The following is a 13,838-nucleotide window of genomic DNA, read 5'->3' as shown; positions in this document are numbered from 1 at the left end:
GAAAAACAGTTAACATTATGAAACATTAGTTAAAAAAATTAATGGTCTTGGAAAATTCTGTCATTCTTTTGTTTGTTTTAAAGTAATTTTTAATGCTTCTTAGCCCTCTGGAACTCTGAATCCAAATGATGTAGAACTTTACTTTCTTGTGTAGTATGAAATATAACTACTATGCAAGGCTGACTGCATAATTTTGATTAAATGTAAAATGTCCTGAATTATTTGAACTTCTTTGGGGTCAAGAACATCAAGAGGTCAGAAATAAGAATTTAATATAAAGCCACATGGATATTTCTCAATGGCTTTTTTTAGCAAAATGTGTAAGGACCAGTAGATAAGATTTGCTAATTACTACTAAAACTTCTAGTTGAAAAGGGACACAAATGAGATTAAGGGGTAACTAATAAATATTTTTTCAGCTATCATTCTTTATTTGCACATCAGATTAGTGCATCTTGGTGTTAAGCAATTGTTTATGGCATTCTAATCTATAGTTTGCTCAAAGTAGCATACAATTATTTTATGGCTTTTTGTGACATAAGAACGGCCATAGTGAGTCAGACCATTGGTTCATCTAGCTCAGTATCCTTTCTTCTGACAGTGGCCAATGCCAGGTGCTTAGAGGGAATGAATAGAACAGGTAGTCATCAAGTAATCCATCTCCTGTTGTCCACTCCCAGCTTCTGGACACTCAGAGCATAGGGTTGCATCCCTGACCATCCTGGCTAATAGCCATTGATGGACCGATCCTCCATGAACTTATCTAGTTCTTTTTTGAACCCTGCTATAGTTTTAGCCTTCACAGCATCCCCTAGCAATGAGTTGACTGTGCGTTGTGTGAAGAAGTACTTCCTTTGTTTTAAACCTGCTGCCTATTAATTTCATTTAGTGACCCCCCTGGTTCTTATGTTATGTGAAGGAGTAAATAATACTTCCTTATTCACTTTCTCCACACCAGTCATGATTTTATAGACCACTATATCCCCTCCTAGTTGTCTCTTTTACAAATTTGAAAATTCCAGTCTTTTTAATCTCTTCTTATATGGAAGCTGTTCCCAGAGGTGAAAGTAAGCCGGTACGCCCCAGAGCCCTGGAATAGCGGCGGGGCTCCAAGGGCTATTTAAAGGGCCCGGGGCTCCCGCTGCCTCTATGACCCCGGCCCTTTAAATAGCCACCGGAGCCTTGGGGTAGCAGCAGCAGCGGGGGGCTCCAGCAGCGGTTTAAAGGGCCTGGGGCGGTAGCAGCGGCCGAGCCCTGGGCCCTTTAAACTTCTGCCGGAGCCCCCGGCTGCCGCTGCTACCCCGTCGGGAGGGGAAGGCACTTACCAGTACAGGGCGGGCCGGGGCTGGCTCTGACCCCCCCATCCCCACCCCTTCCGCCCGAGGCCCCGCCCCTTCCGGGGGCCAGAGCCGGCCCCAACCCAGCCCCATACCAGTAAGTCCCTATTTCTACTTTCACCCCTGGCTGTTCCATACCCCTAATCATTTTTGTTGCCCTTTTCTATGCCTTTTCAATTTCTGAGATATCTTTTTTGAGATGGAGCAACCACATCTGCACACAGTATTTAAGGTGTGGCCTACCATGGATTTATATAGAGGCATTATGATATTTTCTTTCTTATTATCTATCCCTTTCCTAATGGTTCCTAACATTCTGTTCGCTTTTTTGACTGCCACTGTGCATTGAGCAAATGTTTTCGGAGAGCTATCCAAAATGACTCCAAGATCTCTTTCTTGAGTGGTAACAGCTAATTTAGACCCCTTGGTTTTGTATACATAGTTGGAATTTCCAAAATGCATTACTTTGCATATATCAACATTGAATGTTATCTGCCGTTTTATTGTCCAGTCACCCAGTTTTGTGAGATCTCTTGGTAATTCTTTGCAGTCTGCTTTGGATTTAATTATCTTGAGTAATTTTGTATCATCTGCAAATTTTGTTAGTTCACTGTTTACCCCTTTTTCCAGATCATTTATGAATATGTTGAACAGCACTGGTTCCAGTGCAGACCCCTGGGGACACCACTATTTACCTCTCTCCATTGCGAAAACTGACCATTTATTCCTACCCTTTGTTTCCTGTCTTTTAACCAGTTACTGATCCATGAGCGGGCCTTCACTCTTCCATGACTGCTTAGTTTGCTTAAGAGCCTTTGGTGAGGAACCTTGTCAAAGGCTTTCTGAAAGTCTTAAATACATTAAATCCACTCAATCCTCTTTGTCCGCATGTTTATTGACACCCTCAAAAAATTCTGATAGATTGGTGAGGCATAAATTCACTTTACAAAAGCCATGTTGACTCTTCCCCAACAAACTGTGTTCATCTTCGTGTCTGATAATTCTGTTCTTTAATATAGTTTCAACTAATTTGCCTCTTACTGAAGTTAGGTTTACTAGTCTGTAGTAGCCAGAATCGCCTGAGGAGCCTTTTTTAAAAATTGGCATCACATTAGCTATCCTCCAGTCATCTGGTACAGAAACTGATTTAAATGATAGATTACAAACCACAGTTAGTATTTCTGCACTTTCATATTTGAGTTCCTTCAGAACTCTTGTGTGAATACTGTCTTGTCCTGGTGATTTATTACTGTTTATCAATTTGCTCTAAGACCTCCTCTAATGACACCTCAATCTGGGACAGTTCCTCAGATTTGTCAACTAAAAAGAATGGCTCAGGTTTGGGAATCTTCCTCACATCCTCTGTAGTGAAGACTGATGCAAATAATTCATTCAGTTTTTCTCCAATGGCCTTATCTTCCTGGAGTGATCATCCAGTGGCCCCACTGATTGTTTAGAAGGCTTCCTGCTTCTGATATACTTATATTTTTATTTTATGTTAGTATTTGAGTCTTTGGCTAGTTGCTCTTCAAATTCTTTTTTGGCCTGTCTAATGATGACAAAATGCAGAGTGGATTGTTGGATTTTCTTTGTTGGATTTTCTTTCTTCTCACATCAAGCACCAAAGATAGTTGTACTGAGTTATATAATCAGTACTATTTCATGAAACAATATGCAAATACTAGATATATGGTAATGCAGAATAGCCTTGGGGTGTGATAGAAATGGCATGTATTAAAAACATAGCCAGTTGCATGCTTAATATTAATCTTGAACTTTGTCATCAAAAACATGTTTCTTTTATTCTGAACTTCAGAAGGAATGAGATTTTGGCAAGCAACTTGAGCTTTGAAATGATTTTCCTTATAAATTACTCCATTACAAAAGCATGCTTTTTGTAATAACTTTATCTAGAATTGTTAATGTGGTATGTACGTCTGGCTGTTTCTGATACTTTGCTAGTACTTTGCCAAAATAGACATTGTGGCTATTTAAGTACAGTAGAACCTTACAGCTACAAACACTAAAGTTATGAACTGACCAGTAAACCACATGCCTCATTTGGAACTGAAAATACGCAATCAGGCAGCAGCAGAGACCCCAAAAAAAGCAAATACAGTACAGTATTGTGTTAAAGGTAAACTGCTAAAAAAGGGAAGCATCATTTTTCTTCTGCATAGTAAAGTTTCAAAGCTGTATTAAGTCAATGTTCAGTAATAAACTTTTGAAAGAACAACCATAACGTTTTGTTCAGAGTTACGAACATTTCAGAGGCCTTGTCTACACAACTGGGGTAAGTGGACCTAAGTTATGCTACTCCAGCTACATAGATTAGGTCTACTTACTGCGGTGTCTACACCATGCTGCATCAACGGGAGACGCTCTCCCGTCAACTTAACTTACTCCCCTCATTCCAGTGGAGTACCGGAGAGCGCTCTTCAGTCAATTTAGCGGGTCTTCACTAGACCAGCTAAATCAGTGGTTGGCTGCGTGCGGCCCGCGGGCCACAGGTTGCCCACCACTGCGCTAAATTGACCCCTGCTGCATCAATCACAGCAGTGTTGATCCCCGATAAGTGTAGACATGGCCGGAGTTACGAACAGCCTCCATTCTCGAGGTGTTCGTAACTCTAAGGTTCTACTATAGTCATTTGCACTTTGGAGTACACATCCCACTTATGTGATACCTTCATGTGTACATTTAAAAAGTAAAATAAAATCTGAATAAAAATAAAATCTAGTTACCAGCAGGGAGAGTAATTGGACTGAACTGAGGAAAGAAGAGCTGTGTATTACTGTTCAGCTATACCCAACATATGGCTTCCTCTCTCTCTTGTCTTAGAGATTTATTGAATTGGTGCAGCAGGATTGCCTACAACTTTGACAGCTGTTCCTCAACTACTGCAGTGAATATTTTTCAAGAGGTACAGTAAGACTCAATCCATTTTACAGTTGTTCACTAAGGATTTTGACGTTGGCCCTTAAGGCATAAAACAAGACTCAAAAAAAGAAAAATAGTGCTGCCTTGAACAGATTCTAGTTGGAGTGATTGATGCAATAACAGAGACCATGCTAGGGGCATCCCTATGGTCTTAGACATCTTGGACTGGGAAAAGGTATTTGTGTAGTAACATACTGAATGTCTCTCTGAACAACTTACTGGAATATAAAATACATGATGGTGTGGTGTGACGTAAGTTTTATTGGTGTGAATTTGGGATGGCACATTACTAGCGAGTGGCAAAGTTCTGTGTTATGCATATCATCCCAAATGTGTGCCATGAGTGCATCCTGTGTGCTACAAAACCACAACTTTAGGAATATTTTAATGTCTTTTTTAAAAAAAAGGTAATATATCCTCCACCTATGACCCAGAGGCTTTTAGCTACTGTGCAGGACTCAAAGGAAGGGAGAAATTAAAACGAATACATGTAAAACACTGCTCAAAGCAGCTTTTTTTTTTTTTTTTAAACAAAAAAAGTTGTTGTTTTAAAGTCTGATAGCCTGGGGCACCTTCAGGGCTAGATGCAAACACTGAGTTCATCAGGAAGAGGCTGACCTTCCCTCTCCCATGATGACAAGATTCTGTTTTTGGCATTGCTGAGACTTTAAAGCTGTGATGCTTATATTTACAATAGATTACAGGACAGCTCAGGACTGTTTTTTAACCCTACAGGCCCTTGGCCTGGGGTGGTGATGAATTATATGTTTTGGTATAGTAAAGATGCATTTTCTGACTCACTTAAAAAAATAAAGATTGGTTGCTCTTTGAAGTTGCCAAGAGATTTGCAAGGTTAGAATAAGTCCTTGGGAGATGAATTTGTGGGCAAGTGGTAGCCTGTTGTAACTTTATTTCACAGGTCTATTAAATTTATCACTTATGCTTCTGTGTGTATGTGTGTATCCGTAGAAGCAGGCATGCGGAGGTGATGCCATGTGTTACACACCTTTGAACCTCACCTGTGCTTTTCCATTACAAGACTTACTCTAACATTTCAAATCCCTCAGCCATTTCAAATGTTATTTGTTTTTGTTTTTTTTGGCAAGTGATTTAAAATGATTTCCTTTCTCCAAATCTGGAATTTCCCCTACGTATTAACCCGACTTGTAATATAGAACTGGTATTGTCCAGTCGTGTCTCAGAGGTAGCTTTAAGGTGTGGTTTCTTGTGACCCATAAGGAGATGCTTATAATCCATGAAGATTCTAAAACGGTGACACTCCCAGGTATAGAAATGTAATTTAAGTAATTACGGGGATTTTAGGGTTCTTTCTGAACTTTGTACTGTTGGACTTGTGGGGTCAGATCTAAAGTCCACTGAAATCAATAAAAAGCATCCTACTGACTTCAGTTGGCTCTGGATCAGGCCCAGGGTACCTGAAGTGTAGTGGTTTCTGTCAAGCTACAACATATTAATTGAAAATGTGGTGGTGTTTTTTTCCCTTTGACAGGCCTTAGACTGTTTCACAGCTATGCTGTCCAAGCAAGGGAGCAGGCAGAAAATGGCAGAAATTATTGGAAGCAAACTAAACATTTCCAAGAAAAAGGTATATTGAGAAATGATTAGCGTGGCCTTTATTTAAAATATTCTAAATTGTTCAATAAACGAATGGTAAAAGATGACTTTTTGCCTGGATGGAACCATTTAATTTCACAGTTACAGGCATAAGTAAAACTGGTTATTCATGTGCAACAAAATGCTGACACTGATGCTGTTTTAGCTTTTTAGGATAGATACAGTTTGAAAAAGCATGTGTATAAGAATGCTTCTGAGTCTAGGTATTAAAGTAATATTAGTCTTAGAAACCCTCCTTAAAAGGACAGATAGTGTATTAGAATTTTTTGGAAATGACTAATTTAAGAATAGCCAGGCCTGACACTTCTTAGACTAAATTTTTAAAAATTCTTTTTTTCCCTGCTGTTCTGTTTAGAATGGTCTTTGACCAGGGCCCAAGAGCAGCAGCACATACTTGGGCTCCCTCCTCCCCTTCCTATCTGTGCTCATCACTGCTTTCTGACTCTCAAGTTGTAGTTGCAGCTTTGCTGCTAATGTTTCTGATAAACAGCCTCTTTTAAAGGGTCTGGGGACAGCGGCGCTGAAAGCCAGCAAAACTATCCCCAAACTTTTTACCTCGTGCCGGTCTCCCTTCCCCCCCCGAGCTGAGGCTGGGAGCAGGGTCGTGTCTCCAGGAGCGGGGGACAAGGACAGGGATGAGGGGGCTGAGGCTGGGGCCAGTAGCAGAGCCCCGTGTGTGGCACTGGCAGGCGGGACCCCACTTGTGTGTCTGGGAGTGGGGCTGGCAGCTGGGACCCCCGGGCATGGGGCCAGCAGCCATGATGCGGGACCCTGCGCGCGTACTAGGAGCTGGGAACCTGCATAAAACCTGCAGCACCCTTCGCACCTCTACTTCCCACGCCTATGCCTGGGGAAGAGTATAAATGTGAACTCCCTCCAGATCAGTGTGCAGGTGGTGTTGTCATGCAAATGAATGAGAAACAAAGTCCAACTGACCATCTATAAAACAATCAAGTTAACTAGCACTGTCAGATGCACAAAGCAAAAGGAAAGTGTTTTCTGTAGTCTTTCATTGATAATTTACTTGGATAACTTACAAAATTTTCAGATAAAAATATGACCTTCCTCTTTTCTTATCTCTATCCCTTACCCCCAAGTTGACAGTATCCCTCCTTTGCAGCCTACATTAAAGAAAGAAAACTTTAGATGATCTTTGAGAAAAATTCAAAATGTCAAATATAGCTACAGACTTCCTTCCTTCCCCATTGTTTAAGTATAGAAACAGAAGACTCTGTAACTGCCATGAATATCCTGTTGAGACAGACATCCCACTCAGTGCCTCTATACACAAATAATATTATGCCTCACCCAACAAGCTGTTTGCTTTTCTGTTTCAGCAGAGCACAGGTTAAACTAACTAAATTCTGATACAGGTTTAAGTAATTGATTAGCAAGGAGATTGACAAAATAGAACCATAATGACATAGGTGCCATAAGAAGTACAGAGAGAAATCAATACTCGTCCAATGAAAAATGGCCATTGGGGTGAAGGGATGGAACTTGGAAGATTCTTAAGTCTTTTAAGTGATGAGGATTCAAAATGTGTTCATGAGCAAATTAGCTTGTTACACAATGATACTAGATGAACAGAAAATGTACAGGGTGTGTTCTTTGCATAAAGTATCAGGCAGAATTATGATATACAGTGTAAGTAATGATGCTTTCTATATAGGCAGAGTTCTATTGTCAGCTTCATAAACCAGAAATTCTAATAAGGGAACATGAAGTTGCTGTGGGAAGAGTGCGGCTCTTGCGGAAGCAAACTCAGGCACTTCTTATACAAAGGTAAAGATAATTGTAGCTCACCCTTCCTGTACCTTTTTCCCTGGGAACTATACATTTTATGTTGGAGTCGAATGAATTGAAAGCTAAAGTGTAAAAGTTGCATGTTCAGGGAGTCTGGCAACATCATTTTAAGCAAAAGAATAAGGCTGTTCGTTTTGGTATCAGGATCTTATATCGGGACTGAGATGTCAGCATGGCATCTCTAACAAACCAAGGATGGAGATTCTCTGCATCTTTTAAGTTAGAATATCGTGAAATCAGGCTAGAGCTGGAAATGTTGTCTCACCTATGGGAAGGTGTTGGGTGGTGACAACAGCAACTCTGATTTGGTGAAGGGAGCATTTGCAGGATGCAGCACTGAAAGCAGTTTTGGTGGCAGTAACTCAGGTGGTAGGGAAGAGGGAAGTGTAAAAACCAAGGATTCTTGTGAGAAGCCCAAATTTCTTTAATATAATCAATAAAAGGTTGGTAACAAAAAAGTCTAAATTTCTGAGTTGTAAATAGAGAAAACGAACATGTGTCTAATCTGATACTTAAACACACATCTTGGAACTGTTTCTGTTAGACATATTTTCTTATTTAAAAGTCAAAACTTTAGTTGCAATCCTTTGGGGGAAAAAATTAAAACTGAAGTGAGAGTTTCTTGAGGTATCTTGTCCTTAACAGCTGCTTTCTCTGGCTTGGCAGGGAGAAGCAAACCTTCGCTGCCACACGCCCATCTTCGGTACTGATTGAACAGCTTGCGATATGTGTTGACAAAGGAGAGCCTGTGCTGTTGGTGGGTGAAACAGGAACTGGCAAAACCTCGACTGTCCAATACCTTGCTCATATTACAGGTATAATAAAGTATAAATATTCCACTTTGTACAGAGGCAATAGAAAATACATGAATGATGACTTTGTTTTGTTTTGTTTCAAGGACACCATTTGAGGGTTATCAATATGAACCAACAGAGTGACACTGCAGATCTGCTTGGGGGGTGAGTCGTTGAATTAGTTAATATAGAATGGACTGAAAATGTATTAAAGCAAGCTTCGTTCAAGCATATTTGATTGTAAACACAACTGAACTATAATGTAACTTATAAAAATGGGTAACCAAATAGGTGTTTCAGTGAACAGGAATCCTGCTATCACCACTAGCATTCAAGAGCTTGTGTTCTTAAATGGCTTAACTAAGTTCTGTGTACAAGTGTGCTAGCCATGGCTGCTAAAATAAAAAGCCAAAGTTACCCAGTATATATAGTTATCGAAATATCTACTAGGTATTTTGGCTGATAGTAGCAAGGATGGATTGCCTGTTAGAGTAGTACGGTACGTATAAAATAGCTTTCTAAGGAGCATGTATGCATATGCAATTTCAAATCTAATAAGCAAATAAAACCTTAGTTTATAATTGTTTGTTCTGGATTTCTATGTGACCTCATAACATCTTCAGTTCAGGGGCACAAATTTTGTCAAATCTCACAGGAGCAGATGGGAGCTGGTATTTGGCCATGTAACAAGTAACTAATTTCTCTCTTGGTCCTGCACAGCTATAAGCCAGTGGATAACAAATTGATTTGGCTGCCCTTACGAGAGTCTTTTGAGGAACTCTTCTCTCAGACGTTTTCCAGGAAGCAAAATCAAACTTTCTTGGGTCATATCCAGACATGTTACAGACAGAAACGTTGGCATGATCTACTCAAATTAATGCAGCATGTTCACAGATCGGCCGTTAATAAGGAAGTAAAAGAAAACGCATCAGGTAAGAATTCAACTAAGCAAGCAATACTTGGGAGGAGCTCCTCATAAACATCTGCAAGGGCACCTCATTGTCCTCCAACAAATCCTTCCTTAAAACTTTCCTGTGCTGTCATGCCTACAAAAAACTTGACAACGGATAGGCCATTGGTGTGCTGAGACCACTGCCTATCATTCTGAAAAATGTCTTATAGTTTCCTTGCTCTGCCCTGTCTGTCAGTTTGTTTGTCCATCTGTTGGCTTTTGTCTTACACTTAGATTGTAAGCTTTCTGGGATATGAACCATTTTTTGTTCTGTTTTTGTACAGCGCCTAGCACCATGGGATCCTGGTTCATGACTGGGGCTCCTACGCAGTATAGTAATACATATAATTAATAATAATAATTGTAACTTTCATTCGATATGGGCCAAACTGAATTCATTATGTACATTTTCTTGCTCTTCCTTTAGCTGGTTCTCCTCAGCTATGCAGGTACTAAAAAAAGCACTAGCCTAAACAGGAGTGAGCATTCTTCAGGGGAGTGTTAAAGACCGTTTTTAATAATCCTCAAAGACAAAAAACAAAAAGTGATTGAAGTCCCAATGCAAATGAAAGCTAACCATCTCAGACATTGTGATGTTATATGGAACATTCTTACCTCAGGCAGTGACTTGATCAAAAACCAAAACATTATGACGGATGAGTAACAGTATTGGAATATCATCAAGAAACCTAGTTTGTGGATCCCGTTCAGTTATAAGAATGCTTATTCTCAATTTCCTCCATCCCTAAAAAGGGTTTGTAGATTTCATCATTTCCTGCAGCACCACTTACTGTCTCACTGGATTGGAAAGTACATTATTTCTGATACTTTTGAATGTGTCAGCAAGTGGCCGCTCCTAAGCTGGGAGACTTTTGCGTGAATAGCAGGTTGATTATATTCATGATATACAATTTTAAGCTCTTAGAACATTTTAAAAATACATTAGAACAAAACTATAACCGTTCCTTTTTTTTAATTTATGAGAGCTAAACTGCAAAACTTGAATATTGTTTTCTCCTTATGAGTTCAGCCAAGCTCCATCTTATTGCTTTATATTCCATGACTGCAGTGGCGTCACAAAATTCAGTGTTATAGCAATGTGTTTTATGCCATCATTTTGATGTTACAAAAATCAAATTTGTTTTTCTTGTAGGCTCACCACTGAAAGAAAAGTGGGAAGCATTTGGTCTTAGACTGAACCATGCCCATCAGCAGATGAAAATGGCAGAAAATTTTCTGGTGTTCGCATTTGTAGAGGTATTTAGATATTTCAATTATGACATTGGGCTAGGAAAGTGGGGGGGAGTATTTACAGTTACAATTAACTAATATTATAAGGTAATTAGATGTACTGACAAGTCTTTTTATGAAGCAAAACTTTACAAACAGTTGTGGTGTGGACTTGGATGCACTATTTTTCCTTGAGGCTGGGATAGGTAGAGAGAATTATTTGTTTGGTTGTAAAGAAACATATTGATAGTCTGATGAAAGCTATACTTGCTTTGACACAAGAATATCAATAATGCTCATGTCATCAATTCTGGTGCACAGTGTTAGAAAAGCAACTTTGGGAAAACTTGAGCTGAAAATCAGGTTCAGCAGGATAAATGACTGCACTAAATTCTCCAACAGAATACCTAGATAATCATAATTTTGTATTTTTAGCTTCAAGTATCTACAAAGACTTTTATAAATGGTTCAAGTGAATTGTATTAGATTTTTAATTGTTATAATTTCCCAAATTCCTGTTGATATTTTAAATGATTGTTCCTTGTAATTTTATTAACTTTATTAACAGTGTACATTCAAAGTATATTTGAGTTGTCTACATTCTTGACAAGTCATTTAATTAAAAAAAAAAATCTTGCTGAAAAACATTCCACTTGGTCTAAGTGGGTTTTCAATTAACATTGCATAATTTTGACTGAGAAACAAATGACCATAGTTTTCACAAAGTTGGCATCACAGTAAAACAGCAAATTGGTTTATTCCTATAGCAGTGTGGACACTGGTGCTTAGGCAGCACAGTAATGAGTATACTGAAAAATAATTAATGCTGGTGCACAAACCAGGAAATTTAACTCTGCTAGGAATGAGTGTGCAAGAGCAAATGAGGTAACTTTTCGAAAGCATGAGGATAAAATGATCTCTAATAGTGCTCTGATTTCCTTCCCCCCCCTCCCTCCCCCCCCCCCCCCCCCCCCCGGCTTGCATACGAACTGCTGGCCAAGAGAGAGGGAGGTACAGCTCTCACTGAAGTGGAATCTGATTTTCCATTCATCTAGACAATCCACAGATTACAAGATAGGGTGTAATTCGTGTTTACAGCTTCACCAGATGTTTCATATATCCTCAATGGTAAAATAGGTAACGTTGAATTGGTCCCACTCTTAGGGTACTCTGGCACAAGCGGTGAAGAAAGGAGACTGGATTTTACTGGATGAGATTAATTTGGCTGCAGCAGAGACTTTAGAATGCTTGAGTGGCTTACTAGAAGGATCATCTGGCTCACTGGTGTTACTAGACAGAGGAGACACAGGTACTGTTTATTTGCGCTGTACTTTGGTGTCTGGCAACAGTGTACTTTATAAGTGTGTATGTAAGGCAAATTGGGGGACATACAAGATGGTTTGGATTGCACTGGCACCAGAATGCTGATGACACTCAGCTCTGTCATACTTGGTTGGTAGTGAAGCTTGACTGCAAGTGTCTAGCTAAGATCAGGACTTGAATAGAAGATGTGGAAGAAGCGATCCTGAAGTAATGGAGGTAAATCTGTAGGGCAATGCCCATGTGTTTTGTTACTTTGATTTGCAATGTTGGGATCCTGTTTCTTTATTGACTGGTTCAGAATATCCCCCTAGTAGCTGAGGCCACAAATGCTTTTTTCCATCTGTCTTACTGGAAGGCTGAGACTGGCTGTTTAAGACAAAAGTAAGTATTGTCTTGCCACAGTTGCACATATTAATAGAACCGTAAAATTTAGGATTGGAAGGGATGTCATCAAATCCAGCCCCTGCTGTGAGGCAGGACCAAGTAAACCTAGACCATCTCTGACAGGTGTTTGTCCAACCTGTTCTTAAAAACCTCCAATGATGGGGATTCCGTTACCTCCCTTAAAAGTCTATTCTAGAGCTTAACTTCCCTTATAGGTGGAAAGCTTTTCCTAATATCTAACCTAAATCTCTCTTGCTGAGGATTTAAACCCATTACTTCTTGTCCTACTGTGGTATGTAACCTCTCTCTATCAGTTTCTGTACCAGGTGGCTGGAGGATAGCTAATGTGATGCCATTTTTTTAGGCCGATAAGCCTTACTTCAGTACCAGGCAAATTGCTTGAAACTATAGTAAAGAATAGAACTTTCAGACACACAGATGAATGCAGTTTGTTGGGGAAGAGTCAACATAGCTTTTGTAAAGGGAATCATGCCTCACCAATCTATTAGAATTATTTGAGGGGCTCAACAAAGATGTGAACAAGGGTGATCCAGCGGATATAGTATATCTGGACTTTCAGAAAGCCTTTGACAAGGTCCCTCACCGAAGGTTCTTAAGCAAAGTAAGCAGTCATGGGATAACAGAGAAGGTCTTCTCATGGATCAGTAACTGGTTAAAAGGCAGGAAACAAAGGGTAGGAATAAATGGTCCATTTTCAGAATGGAGAGAGGTAAATAGTGGTGTTCCCCAAGGATCTGTACTGGGACCAGTGCTATTCAACATATTCATAAATGATCTGGAAAAAGGGGTAAACAGTGAAGTGGCAAATTTGCAGATGATACAAAACTACTCAAGATAGTTAAGTCCAAAGCAGATGGCCAAGAGTTACTAAGGGATCTCACAAAACTGGGTGATGGGGCAAGAAAATGGCAGATGAAAACTCAGTGTTGATAAATGCAAAGTAATACATTTTGGAAAACATAATCCCAACTGTACACATAAAATGATGGGGTCTAAATTAGGTGTTACCACTCAAGAAAGAGATCTTGGCGTCACTGTGCATAGTTCTCTGAAAACATCTGGTCAATGTGCAGTGGCATTCAAAAAGGCTAACAATGTTAGGAACCATTAGGAAAGGGATAGATAATAAGACAGTAAATATCATAATGCTCCTATATAAATCCATGGTATGCCCACATCTCAAACACTGTGTGCACATCTGGTTGCCAAAATCTTCTATGAATTTTATCATTTTTTGTTGCTGTTTTCTGGACGCTTTGCAGTTTGTCCACATCTTTCCTAGTGTGGTGCCCGGTTAAAGTTATTTCACCTCTGGATTAGATTACAGCTGTGTGCTGTTCTTGTGGTTTAACTTCAAGACCATGCAAACATCAACTCATGCAGAATGTTCTGTAGCAACAAAGTCATCTGAAATGG

The 13,838-nt window shown here is 39.6% G+C and overlaps 1 protein-coding gene across 1 annotated transcript in view; it reads left to right on the top strand.

Annotated features, from left to right (window-relative positions):
• Positions 1–13,838, top strand: part of MDN1 (midasin AAA ATPase 1) — a 172,173-nt gene that overhangs the window by 38,637 nt on the left and 119,698 nt on the right. Inside the window, exons 11-18 of the mRNA XM_065400340.1 lie at positions 4,179–4,260; positions 5,788–5,883; positions 7,585–7,697; positions 8,385–8,533; positions 8,617–8,677; positions 9,233–9,444; positions 10,618–10,721; positions 11,859–12,003. Coding sequence (XP_065256412.1) covers positions 4,179–4,260; positions 5,788–5,883; positions 7,585–7,697; positions 8,385–8,533; positions 8,617–8,677; positions 9,233–9,444; positions 10,618–10,721; positions 11,859–12,003 — 962 coding nt within the window. The remainder of the gene's footprint in view (positions 1–4,178; positions 4,261–5,787; positions 5,884–7,584; positions 7,698–8,384; positions 8,534–8,616; positions 8,678–9,232; positions 9,445–10,617; positions 10,722–11,858; positions 12,004–13,838) is intronic.

Source organism: Emys orbicularis, chromosome 3 (genome assembly GCF_028017835.1).
Source record: "Emys orbicularis isolate rEmyOrb1 chromosome 3, rEmyOrb1.hap1, whole genome shotgun sequence".
In the NCBI taxonomy this organism is placed as follows: domain Eukaryota; kingdom Metazoa; phylum Chordata; order Testudines; family Emydidae; genus Emys; species Emys orbicularis.
The sequence above is the reverse complement of the archived record's forward strand: the minus strand, read 5'-3'. Positions and strand labels throughout refer to the sequence as shown.